The sequence below is a fragment of the Staurois parvus genome, unplaced genomic scaffold (genome assembly GCF_062004578.1).
Source record: "Staurois parvus isolate SC_StPar_1 unplaced genomic scaffold, SC_StPar_1.0 ptg000234l, whole genome shotgun sequence".
Classification (NCBI taxonomy): domain Eukaryota; kingdom Metazoa; phylum Chordata; class Amphibia; order Anura; family Ranidae; genus Staurois; species Staurois parvus.
The window spans coordinates 245001-262645 of NW_028318030.1; the positions used below are offsets into that span (position 1 = coordinate 245001).

At 45.3% G+C, this 17645-nt stretch overlaps 1 protein-coding gene across 4 annotated transcripts in view; it reads right to left on the bottom strand.

Moving 5' to 3' along the window:
• The window catches only part of VSTM4 (V-set and transmembrane domain containing 4), a 678267-nt gene that overhangs the window by 156763 nt on the left and 503859 nt on the right, over positions 1-17645 (bottom strand). For all 4 annotated transcript variants that reach the window (XM_089680004.1, XM_089680005.1, XM_089680003.1 and 1 more), the window contains one exon: positions 4650-4674. In XM_089680004.1, coding sequence (XP_089536130.1) covers positions 4650-4674 — 25 coding nt within the window. The remainder of the gene's footprint in view (positions 1-4649; positions 4675-17645) is intronic.

Below are 17645 nucleotides of genomic sequence, written 5' to 3' on the forward strand. Positions count from 1 at the left end.
GTAAATGTGTATAAATATATAAATATATATAAAGAAATCATCAAATCATAAGTCCAGAAAAAAATATATATATGCCAATACCACAAAAAAAATATAAAAAAACTTTTAAGTGCAAAAAACTTTTGTGCAAAAAAAGTGTCTAAATATGAAAAATTTCACCAAAAAACCTTGATAATATAATGGCAGATCATCCATAAATATATCTTCAGAAACGGAAACTCTGCAACACACCGATCCTCATCGATCGAAATAACAGGATGAAAAACTTTGTAGTTAATCGAAAATCCAGTTAATGACGTCACATCAATCAAGCTCCACCCTACGCGTTTCGTCATCGACGTCCTCACGGAGCGGATAGATGTGAGACATCGCAACTTCACGTCGATGATGAAACGCGTAGGGCGGAGCTTGATTGATGTGACGTCATTACGTTTTTGGCTGCCAGCTACTGCGCATGTGCTGAGTAGCCAGGCTCGTTTATGTGATTGCTGTTATGCTGTTGATGCTGGTGTCGGCTGGGACACCTCTTGAGTAAGTGCAATGAGTACCTAATAAAGGAATTGGTTTTTATAATATTGCACCATGAAGTCTTTCTGTTTCTCTCGAGTGCTTGGCATTTCCCCCCATGGATACGTTTGAAGGTGGTCCTTTATCTATTGGAGAAGTGGATTTTCGATTAACTACAAAGTTGTTCATCCTGTTATTTCGATCGATGAGGATCGGTGTGTTGCAGAGTTTCCGTTTCTGAAGATATATTTATGGATGATCTGCCATTATATTATCAAGGTTTTTTGGTGAAATTTTTCATATTTAGACACTTTTTTTGCACAAAAGTTTTTTGCACTTAAAAGTTTTTTTATATTTTTTTTGTGGTATTGGCATATATATATTTTTTTCTGGACTTATGATTTGATGATTTCTTTATATATATTTATATATTTATACACATTTACTAGCGCAAATTATTTATTTATTGGTACACTTTATATATGGTGATTTTTTGCAGCTGGTACACTATTAGTAAGTTATATAATTTTGACCATAGGCGCTATTATTAATTTTTCTTATGAACTCTATCCAATGCCTTCTCTGCATATAAGGAGATAAGCAGATAAGGCGTTCTATGGTGCTCAGCCAACTGAATTAGGTTTATGAATCTCCTGGTACTACCTGACGCATGCTTGTTAGAGATGAACCCTACTTGGTCAGCATGTATGAAGAAGGGAATACTGTATATTTGGCTAATAGGGACACTAATAGTTTGGCATACAGTTTGAGATCAGCGTTTAGCAGTGAGATAGGATGGTAGTTAGCTGGATTATCAAAAAATTTGTCAGGTTTTTACATAGTAATTACAAGGGCTTCCAGAGATTCTTTAGGGATTTCTCCCACAGACATGTATCTATTAAAAGAGGAACATAAGTGAGGGGCCAAAAGGTCTGAGAAGTCCTTGTAGTATTTGTTAAAGGAGCCATCCAGTCCAGGAGCTTTATGGAATGGAAGGGATTAATTGGCATTTTAGATTTACACTCAGTGAATGGTCAGGATAGGTCAGAACGTTGCTCAGGGAATAAGGATGGGAGTCGCAGCAAAGACAGGATTTAATCAGGTGATCTGTAGGCTGGGGTTCACTAGTATTCAACCTGAGGTTATATAAAGTTGAGCAAAAGTCACAAAAGCAGTTAGCTATATCAAGTGGGCTTGACTGACACACCCCTAGGGCGTCCGGCAGATACAGGATTTAGATTGGGTAAGTTTACGTTTCTATTGACTAGCTATGATTTTGCCCAGTTTGTTGCCTTGGGAGTACTAGTTGAGCTTTAAGTGTTTAATATAGAAGTCATAGTTCCTATGTAAAAAAGAGCTAGGATCAGTGCAAAGATGACTAAGCTCATCTACTATATGGGTGCTTGAAGCAGATTTATTGCTAGTTTCCAGAGTTCTAATCTGGATTGGTAACGGATTGTTTTGGTGCGTCTTTGTTTCTCAAAGGCTTCCAACTTCAGAAATAATCCTCTAATAACTGATTTTTGAGCATTCCAAAGTGTGATGGGATTAGCCACAGAGTCTACATTATGATGAAAAAAGGTTACATTTCAGTCTTGATCTGTGTCTGAAATGCTGGGTGATTAAAGAATGAGGTGTTCATTCTCCGGATAGTATTAGACCTTGCAGAGGGAGACAAGTTTTCTACAATGGAGACCGGTGTGTGGTCAGACCATGTGATGAGGCCTATTGTGGCTGAAGGGGTAAGTTGTAGCATGTGTTTGGATGTCAGAAACAGCTCAAGTCTGGAATATGATATCTCTTTCTGTCCCATGAAAGCATCTCCAGGGGTCATAAAGGTCAGCAAAGATGATAGGGCCTTTTAGAGGGGTCTAGAGAATTATCAATAACATCATTAAAGTCTCCACAGATAATAACTTGGTCTTTGGGGTAAAGTTGGAGTCTATTTAGGAAAGACTTAGAAAAGGATTTTTGATATCTGGTAGGGGCATAAATATTAACGATCACCAACGGGCGGTCATTAAAGGACGCAGGGAGAATAAGGAATCTACCAGAGGGATCTTGTTCCAAATATAGGAACTGAAAAGCTACAGAGGCTTTCACTGTGATCATTACTCCCCTCACCTTCTTATCAGCATGTGCCATGAAGCAGGAAGGGTAAAGTTTATTCAAACACTGTGGGGGCTTTACTTTTGGCAAAATGCATTTCTTGAATGCAAAGAATATCTGATGAGAAAGGACCTTTCTCCAGAAGCAATCTTTTAAAAGGTTTTTTAGGCCTTTAGCATCGAGGGAACTGATTTTAGGAGTGAAGTAACAGGGGACGAGAATGATACTTGCATGACTAAGACAAGGGTCTCGCCCATCAAATCTTCAAGGTCATAAAGAGTAGAGTATACAAGTCTGCAGTGGTACAAAAGCAATTCAACAACACACAGTTCTAGACGTGTAGAAAAATAGATAATCATTGCATAAGAACACAAACCAACAATAAACATATTGGCAACAAAAGTGTGCGTGGAACACTACAATAACGGGGTGAAGTGGATAATATTCAGAGCACCGCTACCTTAAGTCAAGAGACATATAGCCAAATAGTAGGCATCCTCCTGGATAGCAATAAACTCACAGCCAAAATGGGCAGAAAGAGGCTCATTATTTGCAGCCAGTCAGGACCCTGGGGTCAGAAAGCCTTTGGGATTGTTTAGTTCCCAGGGTGCTCGGAGGTGGAACAGTCCAGCTAGGGGGCACGCGTGCTCTACCCGCGCCACCATTTGCAGCCTTGGCTGTCAATCACTGGGTCCCAGCCGGTGATTATTCGCCGGCACCCGGTGATCTGAGTATTTCCGACAGGGGAAAGACCTGTATGTAAACAATACAGATCTCTCCCGTGGCAGCTCCTGCACACTTCTTTGTATGGCTCTGCATAGCTGAGCCATACAAAGCAGTGTGCTTATAGTGGAAAGCACACACAGCATACTGTGAAACAGCACACAGTTAACCCTTTGATTGCCCCACAGTTAACCCCTTCCTGTCCAATGCCATTAGTACAGTATCAGTGCTTTTTTTATTAGGTGCCAGTGACACCAAGTCAGTTCCCTCCCAGTGTCAGAGTGCCTGCCGCAGTCCCACTATAAGTCGCTGATCGCCACCATTACTAGTAAAAAATAAATAAATAAAACAAATTACAGTATATATACCGCCATTTGTAAACGCTATAACTTTCATGTAAACCAATTAATTTACAGGTATTGGGATTTTTTTTTTTGCAAAGACATGTAGCAAAATACATTTTGCCCTAAGTTTATGACAAAATTTTATTTATTTTTTATTGGACCTGTATAATAGCAAAAAGTCAAAAATATTGTTTTTTTTTTTGTTTTTTTTGTTTACAGCACAAAAAATAAAAACGCACATTCAATCAAATATCACTGAAAGAAAGTTCTATTTGTGAGAAAAAAGGACGTAAATTTCATTTGGGTGCAGTGTTGCATGACCACACAATTGTCAGTTAAAGTAATGTAGCGCTGTAACACAAAAAAGTCAGGAAGAGGGGTAAATCCTTTGGAGGGCAAGAGGTCAATTGCATTATTTTACATTATACTGGAGCCTCCTGTTCTCTGTGAAAGGCCACACATTTCTCATCACACCTGTTTCACAGGATACCAACACTCGATATCCCTGACATTGATGCTCTGAATTCTGGGAGAATCGAATTTTGGATGATAAACCCATCACTAGTTAACGTTACTTTTTTATTTGCACCTTTTATCTTGTTTTATAGTGAATCCTGAAATTGTGCCATTGGTTCTCATTTTTACATTAAAGTCTATTTGTAATATTTCCAATGCATCTTTTATAATTCAACAGAGACCAACAGTAAAAGACAACTACAAAAGATTGAGTGAAAAGTGAATGAAACTGCAAGAATGCGCAAAGAAAGATTAAAATTGCAATTAAATAAATGCGTTTGTTCTTGTTTTTGTTAAGGAATATTAATGAGCAGTTATTATTAGCTTTATGCTCATTAGTACATACTTTAGGCAATAATATTAAAGACTGCAGAAATATTTTAGATGAAGTTTCTAGGAACTCTTTTAAATGTTTATTTCAATACTGAAAGCCAAAAAATGTCATCTTACCTCGTGTGAGTGCTGTTCCATGTTACTAGAGGGAGAAAAAATAAAGATATTAAAATATCTTAATATTTATATATTATATTAAATTATATTAATATATTATATTAATGAAAACCATTTAAAACCATAAGTATGTTTAAAAACAGTATATGCTTACTTAAATTAAGGTCAGTCAAAACAAAGTATCATCTTTATAACAATGACATCAGTCACAGAATTTGGGTAAATCCACCCAAATTACAATCTGATTATATAATCTCTGTACAAGTTCTTTTAGCATTACTAGAAACTGTAGTAGGTATAGATAGCTGTAGGCATAGATAAATCTAAAAGAGGTTGTACAACTTTAATTGTAATGCAAAAATATATGCAAAAGAGCTGAGCTCAGAGTATAAAATCCACTCGGCATGAATCATTTTATACAAAGCAATAGTAGCAGCAGTCAAAAAAATCCAATAAATATCAAATTATCAGCAGGTAAAACAAAGCAAAAAAGGGTTCCTGATCTTACCCAAATAAAGTGGTGTATTCTCTCAGATATGGATAGATACAAGGGGATTTATTCACTAAAGACAAATAGGCTGTGTACTGCAAGCACATGCCAATTGCACTTGGAAGTGCACTGAAAGTGCAGTTGCTCTAGAACTGAGGGGAAAATGCAAGGAAAAAAAAAAAAAAGCATTTTTGCCTGCAAATGATTGGATGAAAGAAATCAGCAGAGCTTCAGCTCATTTCAGAGCTTCCCCTGGGGTCTAAAGCAACTGCACTTGCAGTGCACACCCTATTTGCCTCTAGTAAATCAACCCCAATGTACACTGACTGACTAGTCAGTTCAAGCCGAAGGAGTAATGTCAAAAATGTATTCACTGTTGGCAGGGCCAGTGCTACCTCTAGGCAAACTAGGCAGCCGCCTAGGGTGTAATGCTGTCTAGGGTGTAATGCTGTCTAGGGTGCAGCCATGGCTGCTGATTTCCATTCTCTCTGCCATGGCCAGATCTAGGGAGTGCTGTGGTGGAGCTTACAGGCCAGGGGAACTGTACACAATGAGAGAGGGGAGGGGTAACAATCATTTGGGCTGAGATGAGAGGTTTGTGCAGGAGGGGGAATGGGGGCTATTTGTGCTGGGAAGGGTAATGGGGATGATGCTACAAGAAAGAATGGGGGGGGTATGTGCTAAGGACTAGGAGGGAGGTTGGTTGGGGGGGGTTGTACTAAAGGAGGGGGGAATTTGGGTAAGGTGGGAGGATTTTATGCTGGGAAGGGTAATTTGGAGAGGTTTTAGCTAGAGGAGGAATTTGGGGGAATTAGGCCTAGACGAGGGGATTGAAGGAAGAGAATTGGTGCTACGAGGGGGGGTTGGGGGGATTTTTACTAGGAGAGTGGATTGGGGGAATTTGTGTTAAGAGTCGGGATTGGGGGAGTAGTTTGGAATTTGTGCTAGGAGATGGGATTGGGGGAGGGGTGTTGTGCTAAGGGTGGCTTGTGTTAGGAGAGGGGATTGGGGGGAAATGTGTGCTGGTAGAGGGGATTGGGGAGATTTTTGCTAGGAGAGGGGCTTTGTGTGTGTGTGTGTGTGTGTGGGGGGGGGGGGGGTTGGTTGCAAAAATCGTGTTGGGAGGGGTTGTGTTAGAAGGGGGGGATTTGGGTGGGGAGGAAAGATTTGTACTGTCAAGGGTAATTTGGAGGGGGTTATGCTAGGAGGGGGGATTGGGGAGATTTATGCTAGGAGGGGGGATTTGAGGGAAAGGATTTGTGGTAGGGTGGAAAATTTGAGAGGAAAGAGGATGTGTGCTAGGAGGTGTGTGCTAGGAGGAGTAAAGTAGAACTACAGGTGAAGGTTTTTTTTTTTTTTTTGGGTGCAAGTAGCTGGTCTTGCCTAGGGCGCGAAACAGTTGAGCACTAGCCCTGACTGTTGGCAGGAAAAAAGCTCAGGAGTGGTTATCTGGACGCAGTGAACTGATCTCTCACTGTTGCTCCTCTCAGATTGGGATCCTGCTGCTTTCTTCTGTTTGGAAAGTTTACCAATGTGATTTTGAATGTCCAGGAAGGAATATTTTGGGATTCAGCAATAGTATGTCTCTGGCTTTTGGCGAGCATTTTAGCTGGTCTCAAGAAGGAGCTGCGCATGTCAAATAATGCTACAGGGCTGTCAATCCAATCTACGTGTTTCAGGGGGAAAATTGCTCCTCCTCTTCAAGACTAGACATATGGGAAATCCTGGCTCCCTTCTCCCTATAAAGGCTTCTGTTAACTCCTTCCTTCCATATAATTTATAATATTGATAAGAGTGTTCTTCATTCATTGTAGTAATGATTAGCAGTCAAAATGGTGTTATTACTAGTGCTCTAGAGTTTACTGACATTATTAGAACAAAAAAAAACTAAAAACGTAATCCAATGTGAGTAATTATAAAAAAAAATTAAATATAAAAGAAAAAATATCAATAAAAAGGGATATAAAACGTTGTTTTACTAAATTTAAAATTGTTTACCGATCAGTAATTTTTCTTTCCTGACACTTAAGCTTGAAACTACGCAAATGGATATAGTTCCACACCTTTCCCAATCACAGGACCAGTTATACTAAAAAATGAAATGTCATCACTATACTAAATGTGAAAACCCTGGGAGGGTTTCGTGTGCTGGTACGCTAAAGAGTCAGGAAAGGAATATTACCAATAGGTAATTTCACAATTTTCCATTTTCTTGACACAAGCATGACAACATACACAAATGGGACATAGCACACCAAAACAAGGTAGGGTAATTGCTGAAGCATTTTAATCAACAGACATATTGTTAGAATGATTTAGAAATAAACAAAAACTTCACTGTGGTTAGTGTTGCTGGATCAACTTTGTAATAGGCTAGACACAAGCCTTACATGGACCAGGTTGCTGTCCTGCAGGTTGGTTTTTAACCTCTGAATTCCTCCAATCAGCATGCAATCCATTTGTTTTTCACTATCTAAGCCCACCATATTACCTTGACCAGTGACAATGTAATTGTCCTAGTGCATAGAGTAAACCCTCTTCTGCAGTGCCTTATGAGCTAATAGTCCAGCCTTCTGAAAGATAAAAAAGAAATACATTTGGTGCACGTAGTAGCCATAAGCTCATATCTATGAGACTGTCTCCTGAAAATGTATTTCCTGGGGTATGTTAACCATTTTTATTTACTCTTAAAGGGCCCCACTAATACATGCACCATATGCACTTCTTTTCTATATGGCTAAAGATTATGCACACAACAGGGGCTGACTGGCAATTTTTGGCACATGGTGTAGCAACTCGGCCCCCTCCTGATCTTCCTCTTTCCTGCCTCCTCACAAACCGCATCCAGGCTGAAGCTCTGCTCCAGGTACTCACTGGGTGGGTCAGGCTGGACAGCACCTGCTGCACCAACTTTGAGTTCCCAAACTGGCTGGCAGGAGGAGGCCAGGGGCTGCAGCAGGGACTTTTTACTCTTCAATAGGAAACCTTTAGATACAGGTGTGCACAGCCTATTGCATTAGGGCATGCACCCCAAAGCTCAAGCACACATGCACCAGCAGTGATCACTGCTGGTAGCTATAGTTGCAGACAGTGATCTCACCAAAAACAGGATGGTTGTACTGAAGTCAATCCATCGATCAATTTCAGTGCCACCAGCCTGCCCATAGACGGATTGAAATTTGGCTGGTTTCTGCTGAACTGGGCGAATTTTGATCAATGTGTGGCCAGCCTTATACATAATTTAACATATTAAGATGAGAGGAAGAAAGAAGAGAGAAAGGAAGGAAGAACCCTTACATTGGCATAGTCACTGGGAGGCAAGAGAGAGAATGGAGGGGGGACACTTCACTCAGTGGAAGGATGGATCAGCAGCCGGCACCTATCCTCTTCTGGCTGCTGGGCTTCAAATTTCCCTCCCACACATCTCCTTTTCTGAGCCACAACAATGCTGGGGGGGCACAGGAGGCAGATACAGGAGAAGAGGGCGAGAGGAGGAGCATAACTAGCTCGCTATACTCTCCTGTCCCTGCCTGGGGGGGGGGGGGGAATGTCAGTGCTGGCTCTGGACTGTGAGAGAGACTGGGGGCCACTGGAGATCCTCAATATGGCCTCTTTCCCCTCCACAGTGGCATCAGAGTGACCCAGAAGGAAATTGCCACCCTGCCCCCCAGTCCAGTCTCTGCCCCTGGCACACATATGTACTTGTATATATGTGCATAGTTATGAATATTATGTTTTCCCTTTACGTCTTTCAGGCCAGCACCTTGAGAGACCTCGGCTCCTCCCCCTCTGAGGAAACACCTCCACCCTAAAATAAAAAGAGCTCCACTCCCCTCCGACCTCAGTTCAGGTGTTTCCTCCGATGGGGAGACACGAGGAGGAGCAAGGTGCTGTCGCACGGACGGCAGGGGAGCCGAGGGCCGGATAGCCGACTGTGAGGCTCGACGCAGCTGGGAGTGAAGGCCGGAGTGTCTGGCTGCTTATCCTCCCTGGGCAGGCTGCGGTGCAGTGGGCGCGCACCCCGGGTGACAGGGAAGGCACGTACCTGCTCTTCGCCCCCCAACCCCCTCTGGTGAGTTGGGGCATCGGGGAGGCTGTGGTGAGGTCTGGGGAGGATCGGGGTGGAGTCTCGCTCCTTCCCATGTTGGCGGTCAGGTGACTTTGCCGGGCCGGACGTCGGGAGACAGCGATTTCCGGCGGAAGGAGCGGGGCTTCGCCCAGGGAGGAGGGGGGGGGGAAGAGGCCGGAACATCCGCTTCCAGTCGCGGCCCTCACACCACGGCGGCGCGAGATTTAAAAGGCGGTGTGGTGCACAGCTGCCTGGGGGACAGGCTAGCACCAGGCGACCACCCTCCTGAGCGGGATGTCGGAGGCACTGGGACCAGGAGATGCCGGCACCAGCCAGACACAGGTAAGGTGCCTCAGTGGAGGCCTCCCCTTCCTGTTGACCCCTAGCTCAAGGGGTGTTCCCGGACCCTCGGGTGGTGGGGTGTGTAGGTAGGGCAGGGGGTCTGCGGTGGGAGCAGGCCCTTAGGCTCTGACGGGAAGGAGGAGGGGGGGGCAAACTTGGTGTGAGGAGGTTTGTCAGGCTTCCCTCCTGCCCCTTCTTTGTGTCTTTCAGAGCAAGGCTCGGGCTAAGCTCAAGCACCAGGAGCCTAGACGGAAATGCCCATCCTGCAGGGAACCTTTAAAAGAAACTTGGAAGAAGGTTCTTTATGGCCCTTGTATAGAGGGGTTAGTGAAGGAGGAGAGGCCGGAACAGGGGGACTTAGCCAGGTCGGTGAAGGACTTGGCTAGCACCTTCAACTCCTTCAAAACCCTCATGGAACGGTTTGCCCTTCTCCAGCCTGCACCCCCCCCCCCCCCGATAGCCTCGGTAGGTAGGAGCAGGGAACCCCTCGTGTCTGGAGGGGAGGAAGGGCCATTGGGGGATTCCCAGTCTGAAGAGGAATCTGCGGGGGAAGGTCCCTCGGAGGAAGGCAGGGGTCCCTCCCGGGATATAAATTGACCCTAGAGGAGGTGGATGAGCTCCTGGGGGCTATATATGAGACCCTGGACATTAAAGAGGAGGTTAAGACCTTATCTCTCCATGACCAAATGTATCAGGGTTTGGAGGAGCAAAAGCACAGAATATTTCCTGTGCATGACGTTTTGGTGGAGACTATTAGAAAGGAGTGGCAGGATCCGGAAAGGAAGCCGTTCTTCTGTAAGGCGTTAAGAAGGAGGTTTCCGTTTAGTGAGGACCCAGAGGCGGTATAGAACAAGAGCCCTAAACTAGATGCGGCCTTTTCCCAAACGACTAGGAGGACTGATCTGGCATTTGAAGACATGGGGGTCTTACCGGATCTATTAGACAGGAGGGCGGAATCTCTCCTTAGGAAGGACTGGGATTCAACCCTTTACAACCTGAAGCCGGCCATGGCCACGACCGTGGTAGCTAGAAACTTAGAATACTGGCTTACACAATTGCAGGCCCATATTGTGGCAGACTCTCCCAGGGAAAAAATCTTGGCCTCCTTTGAGACCCTTTTGCAAGGGTCGGATATATCGCTTACGCTTCTGCGGAGTCAGTGAGGTTGGGGGCTAGGTCAGCTGCCCTGACCAATTCGGCTAGAAGGGCGCTGTGGTTAAAAACGTGGCAGGGGGACATCACTTCAAAAGTTATATTGTGCGGCATCCCCCTCACAGGAGACTGTCTATTCGGCCCAGGGTTGGAGGAATTGTTGGACCGGACGGCTGACAGGAAGAAGTCCTTCCCCCTCATGAGGAAGTTGCAGGAGGGAGGGACACGTAAGGCCCGTCCGGCGAAGAGACTGAGCCTGAGGCCAGTGGGTCAGGGTAGGTCTGCAGGCCAGAGAGGCAGGGGCAGGGGGGGGGCAATTTTTTGCCCTCCTGAGCAGCCCCAGAAACCGCAGTGACTCGGTTCCTCCTGTGGGAGGAAGACTGGCGGCCTTCCTCCCACAGTGGGAAGCCGTGGTCGCCAGCCCCTTCATTTTGGATATCATCCGAAGGGGTTATCGGTTGGAGTTTGCAGGACCACCACCCGAGAAGTTCCTTGTGACGACCTGTCCAAGGGATCCGGCAAAGGCCACTGCCCTGGTGGACGCCTTGGAGGATCTCGAGGACCGGAGAGTCATCACCAGGGTCCCGATAAGGGAGCGAGGGAAGGGGGTTTATTCCCATGTGTTCTTGGTTCAAAAGCAGTCCGGCGTTCAGGCTGATTTTGAACCTGAAACCCCTGAACAGGTCAGTACGCTACCGGATATTCCGCATGGACTCCATCTTTACAGTCAGGTCCCTAATTCCGCCAGGTGCTTTCATGGCGTCCGTAGATTTGAAGGACGCCTATCTGCATGTGCCTGTTGCGGAACCTTCTCAGTGGTTCCTCAGGTTGGCAGTAGGGGGAGAGGGAGGAGTTCGACATTGGCAGTTCAGGGCTCTTCCATTCGGGCTTTCCTCCTCGCCAAGAATTTTTACCAAGGTTCTGACGGAGGCACTGATTCCTATTCGCATGAAGGGGATTTCGGTGATAGCCTATCTGGACGACTTGCTACTCTTCGCAGATTCAGAGGCTCACCTTCGGCAGAATGTGGTGGTATTGAGGGCCCCTCTGGAGAACCTGGGGTGGATTTTGAATCTAGAGAAGTCCTGTCTGGTGCCTTCTCAGAGAGTGGTTTACTTAGGTTACACTCTGGATTCGGTGAGTCAGAAGACCAGTCTGACTTCGGAGAAGGTGGCCAAGTTGGAGGCGGGGATCAGATTGGTGCAGGGGAGCAGGTCGATATCCATAAGGCAAGCCATGTCGGTCCTGGGATTACTAACAGCTTCCATTCCAGCAGTACAGTGAGCAAGTTTGCATATGCGTCCCCTCCAGCTGTGGGTCCTGAGAGTTTGGGACAGGAGGGCTCACTCCTTAGAGGACCGGGTCCTGGTTCCCCCCAGTGTGAAGAGGTCTCTATGGTGGTGGAGGAGATCGTCCAGCATAGTCCAGGGGCTGTTGTGGTGCTTTCCGGTGTCGAGGGAGGTCACGACGGATGCCAGCTCCTGGGGGTGGGGAGCCCACCTGGGAGGCTTAGTGGCTCAGGGGGAATGGTCCTTAGTGCAGAAGGGCGAATCCTCAAATTGGAGGGAGTTGAGGGCAGTGGGGGAGGCTCTGCATGCCTTCCAATCGAGGGTCATGGGCCAGCATGTGCGAGTCCTAATGGACAATGCCACGGCGGTGGCTTATATAAACCGGCAGGGTGGAACGAGGAGCAAGGCCCTCGGAGTGTTAGCGGCTACGCTGTTGTCCTGGGCAGAGGTGAACTTAGTGTCCCTGTCTGCGGTACACTTAAGAGGGGATCTAAACCAGACAGCAGATTTCTTGAGCAGGACACGGCTCAGGGAGGCGGAATGGGCCTTGAACCCCGAGGTCTTTCAGGAGATTGTGCGGAGATGGGGATCCCCGGACGTGGATCTTTTTGCCTCGGGAAGAAACAACAAGGTCCCGAACTTCTCCCTATCCCACAGGGACGGGTCAAGAGCGGTGGACGCGTTAAGTCAAAGGTGGGATTACCAGCTGTGTTACGCTTTCCCTCCGGTTCCCTTGCTTCCCCTAGTTCTCAGGAAATTCAGAACAGAGGGGACCTCGTTAATCCTGATAGCTCCCTTCTGGCCGAGGCGGGCGTGGTTCGCGACCCTAAGAAGTTTAGCCTCTCGTCCACCCTGGGGCTGCCACCGAGGGAAGATTTGTTGACACAGGGGCCGGTCCTTTGCCCCAGCGTGGGCAGATTGAGGTTGACGGCCTGGTTTCTGAGTGGCAGCTCCTCTTAGCGAAAGGTTTCTCGCCCAGGGTAGTGGCAACATTACTGGCCAGTAGGAAGGAGGAGACCCAGGCCATTTATGGTAGGGTCTGGAGTCGCTTTACAGCCTGGTGTCACCGGGCGTCAGTAGCAACCCATAGTTTAGTTTCAGTGTTGGAATTCCTCCAGGCGGAGGCGGACAAAGGGTTGTCTGTTAGCACGCTCAAGGGCCAGGTCTCGGCCGTTAGCGTGTTCCTAGAGATGCCCTTGGCCAGGGAGGCGTTGGTGGTTAGATTTTTTAAAGCTCTGGTGAGACAAAGGCCCCCGAGGACCAGACCGTTTCTGGTGTGGGATTTGGCCAAGGTGCTAGGAGTGATGACTAGGGCTCCGTTCGAGCCCCTGGAGTCCTGTCCGATTGGTGAGCTCACCGTTAAGACAGCATTTTCGGTGGCGATTACCACGGCGAGGAGGGTATGTGAACTTGAGGCCCTATCGATCAGAACACCTTATCTCCGTATTTTCTCAGACAGGATAGTTTTCAGGACGGACCCATCTTTCATTCCGAAGGTGGCTCAGACATTTCAGAGGGAGCAGGACATAGTCCTTCCCTTGTTTTTTTCCTGACCCGGTTGGGGTAGATCAGGAAACATTTCATTTTTTGGATGTAAGAAGGTGCGTATTCCAGTATCTAGAGAGGACTAGGGAGTTCAGGAGCACCGAATCCTTTTTTGTTTTTTTCAAGGGGGCTAGGAGAGGCAAGAAAGCGTCTAAAAGGACGCTGGCCGGTTGGTTGAGACTGGCAATTGCAGGAGCATACCGGGCGGAGGGCCTGGAGGTCCCAGAGGGTATTAGGGCGCATTCCACCCGAGCGGTGGCGGCTACCCAGGCACAGCCAGCAGGAGCTTCCCCAGGGCAGATCTGCAGTGCAGCGACATGGTCCAACTATGACACGTTTGCCAAGCATTACAGACTGGACCTGGTCTCGGTGCAGGAGCAGGCCTTTGGTCGTAAAGTCTTGCAAGCAGTTAGCCCGCCCGAGGGGGGAGTACTCGCTCATCCTCTCTAGGTGCTGGCCTGAAAGACGTAAAGGGAAAAATCAAGTTACACTTACGGTAATGTCTTTTCCAGGAGTCTTTCAGGCCAGCACGGTTTCCCACCCAGTTTTGATATTGGTTATGTGAGGATGGCTTATTTCGATTATGTTGTCTCACGTTGTGTCTCCCCAGGTGACCGGAGGATGCTTGGAGAACTGAGGTCGGAGGGGAGTGGAGCTCTTTTTATTTTAGGGTGGAGGTGTTTCCTCAGAGGGGGAGGAGCCGAGGTCTCTCAAGGTGCTGGCCTGAAAGACTCCTGGAAAAGACGTTACCGTAAGCGTAACTTGATTTTTTCTGTTTCTTTTGAAGATTGAATCTTGTGCCTGTCTTGCCTCCTTTTTTTCCCCATCTGTGTGCCATGGGTACATGGTTTTTGGGCTCCATATGGTCCCCACATATTGACCACTCTGGTATTCTTTTGTTGGTAAATATATATATTTATGGACGCCTATGTTTTGACCTATGATACATCTTTTAAACATACAATGGTGTTCTATGTCATAACTGCTCGATATACTGTGTCTTATAAGCTGGTTATGTCATATCATATATAAAACTGTTTACATGTGTTATCAGTCATTTTTCTTTTAGAACGTCTTCTCCTGAAGAAGCATTTAGCGAAGTGTGTTGAGACATAAGAGCTCTTCCATAATCTACTCTCCTACTCATTATATAAAATACAGTGTATGCATTTGTTTTTAATCTGGATGGTTATAATTATGGCAATTTCCAGGCTTGATAAATTAGATATATGTCATGCTGTGGATGGATTTGTATTCATGAGGTTTTGTTCATAAAGATTAGATACTATGTTTTACATTTCATGTATGTTGATGCTTGAGAGATGATAAACCTTAAAAATCCCATAAACCCATTTTCTGTCCGGAGCGGCAGATGTTGATGTCTAATATTGTCACCACTGTTAGCTCTATCTATACCCTTCGCCCTGGCATGTTCTCAGCATCCAGGACTGGTCCCATGAATGTCCTTATTTGTAATGAGATGAGTTGGCCTTATTCCAAGATGATAACCCATCCAAATATGCTCAGGATCTGAATCAGAATATGGCAACGGTTTGCCAAGACCCGAGGATATCAAGCAGAGGGAGAAACAGGGAGAGAGAGAAAAAGAGATACAGAGAGAGAGAGAGAGGGAGATACAGAGAGAGAGATACAGAGTGTGTGAGAGATACAGAAAGACAAAAGAAATTGTCTCTGTGATTTATATAGACATACAGTATGTACTCTGTATACTGGGACTGTGCATTTTTTACAAAATCTTCTTCAATCCACACATCTTATTTTTTTTTATGTGTTACTAGTGAGACAAAAAATGTGTGTGTCTTCTCATCTTCTCAAGTTCTGTATCTTCCCAGTCATAGCAGTGTGGAGATCACAAAGTGTGTGTGGGGGGAATTGGGGAGAAAGCTGAGCATAGTAAGGCCCCTTTCACACGGGTGTTCCGTTTTCTGTTTTTCATCTGTCCATTTACGGATGAAAAACAGACACCCATGTATTTCTATGGACTAAAGAATGTAAATGGATGATCATCTGTTTACATCTGTTAATGTCCGCATTCGTTAACATCCATTTTTTTATCAGCAAAAACCCCTATTTTTCTTCCATACAACAAAAACAAAATGGAAAAACTGATGTAAACGGACAAAAAATGGATGTGAATGGGCAAAAACAGATGTAAACAGAGTCCCAGTTATCTTATTCTTTTTCAGTATGGGCCCTGGCAAATTCTAGGACTTTTTTGTGCATGGGCTTTAGGAAAGGTTTCCTTCGTGAACAACACCATTCATGCCATTCCTCTGCAGTGTACTCCATATTGTGTCACAGGAAACAATAACCCCAGTTTGGCTTTCTACTTCTTTAGCTAACTTCAGTGAACTTGCATGGCAATTTTTTTCAACCCTTCTCACCAGAAGATGCTCCCATCAAGGTGTTAACTTCCATGGGAGGACTGGACGTCTCAGAGATGGTTGCAGTTCCATCTCTGTTAAATTTTTGTATCAGTTTTGCTACAGTATTCTGACTAAGTGAAGCTTTGCTGATCTTCTTGTAGCCTTCACCTCTCTTGTGTAAAGAAATTATTTTCTTTCTCAAGCCTTGTGACATTTCTCTTCCATGTGGTGCCATTGCTGACAGCATGAAATGTGACAGGGTTTTCTTTGTTAAGCAATGCCCTTTTATAATCAACTGTCTGCTGGACACCTTTTTAATTAATAATTAGACTCACCTGTAGTTGAATTCTTGTTAATGAAGATTTTGTTGGATAAAATTTAGCTTTGCTCCCAAGACTTTCATTGTTGTGTATTCATTTTTGCAACATGGTCTTGAATGAATTTGTTGGGAAAAATATTTTTTTTTGTATGTGCAACTTAACAAATCTTGTTTGCAATCTATGGCTCGCATTTGTGGGAGTATTTTGTAGTATAGTGTCCCATACAAAATGTTGATTTTGAAAATAAGGGTTTTCTGACAAATCTGTTGGGGTGTACTCATTTATGCTGAGGTGTGTGTGTGTGTACATGCACAAACTATATTGCCAAAAGTATTGGAATGCCAGCCTTTACACACACATGAATTTTAATAGCATCCCAGTCTTAGTCTGTTCAAGAGTTCAATATTGAGTTGGCCCACCCTTTCCAGCTATAACAGCTTCAACTCTTCTGGGATGGCTGTCCACAATGTTTAGGAGTGTGTGTGTGTGTATAGGAATGTTTGACCATTCTTTCAAAAGCACATTTGTAAGGTCAGGCACTAATGTCGGATGAGAAGGCCTGGCTTGCAGTTTCCACTCTAATTCATCCCAATGGTGTTCTATTGGGTTGAGTTCAGGACTTTGTGCAGGCCAATCAAGTTCCTCCACCCCAAACTCACTCATCCATATCTTTATGGACCTTGCTTTGTGTACTGGTGTGCAGTCTTTTTGGAACAGGAAGGGATCATCCCCAAACTGTTCCCACAAAGTCGGGAGCATGAAATTGTCCAAAAAGGTTTTGGTATGCTGATGCCTTAAGAGTTCCCTTCACTGAAACTAAGGGGCCAAGCCCAACACCCGAAAAGACAACTCCACACCATAATCCCCCTCCACCAAACTTTACACTTGGAACAATGCAGTCAGGCAAGTACCATTCTCCTGGCCACCTGCATACCCAGACATGTCCATCAGATTGCCAAACAGGGATTTGCCACTCCAGAGAACATATCTCCACTGCTCTAGAATCCAGTGGCGATGTGCTTTACACCACTGCTTTCAACGCTTTGCATTGCACTTGATGAAGACTTGGATGCAGCTGCATTCCATGAAGCTCTCTATGCACTGCTGTGCTAATCTGAAGGCCACATGAAGTTTGGAGTTCTTTAGCTATTGATTCTGCAGACAGTTGGCGACTTCTGCAAACTGTGCGCTTCAGCATGTGCTGCCCCTGCTTTGTCATTTTATGTGGCCTACCACTTCATGGCTGACTTGCTGTTGCTTCCCAGTTGCTTCCACTTTGTTATAATATCACTAAAAGTTGACTGTGGAATAATTAGTGGCAAGGAAAATTCACAGATAGCCTTATTGCACAGGTGGTGTAAGAGGTGTAGAAAATAGGCAGCCCCATAAAATTTAAATCCAA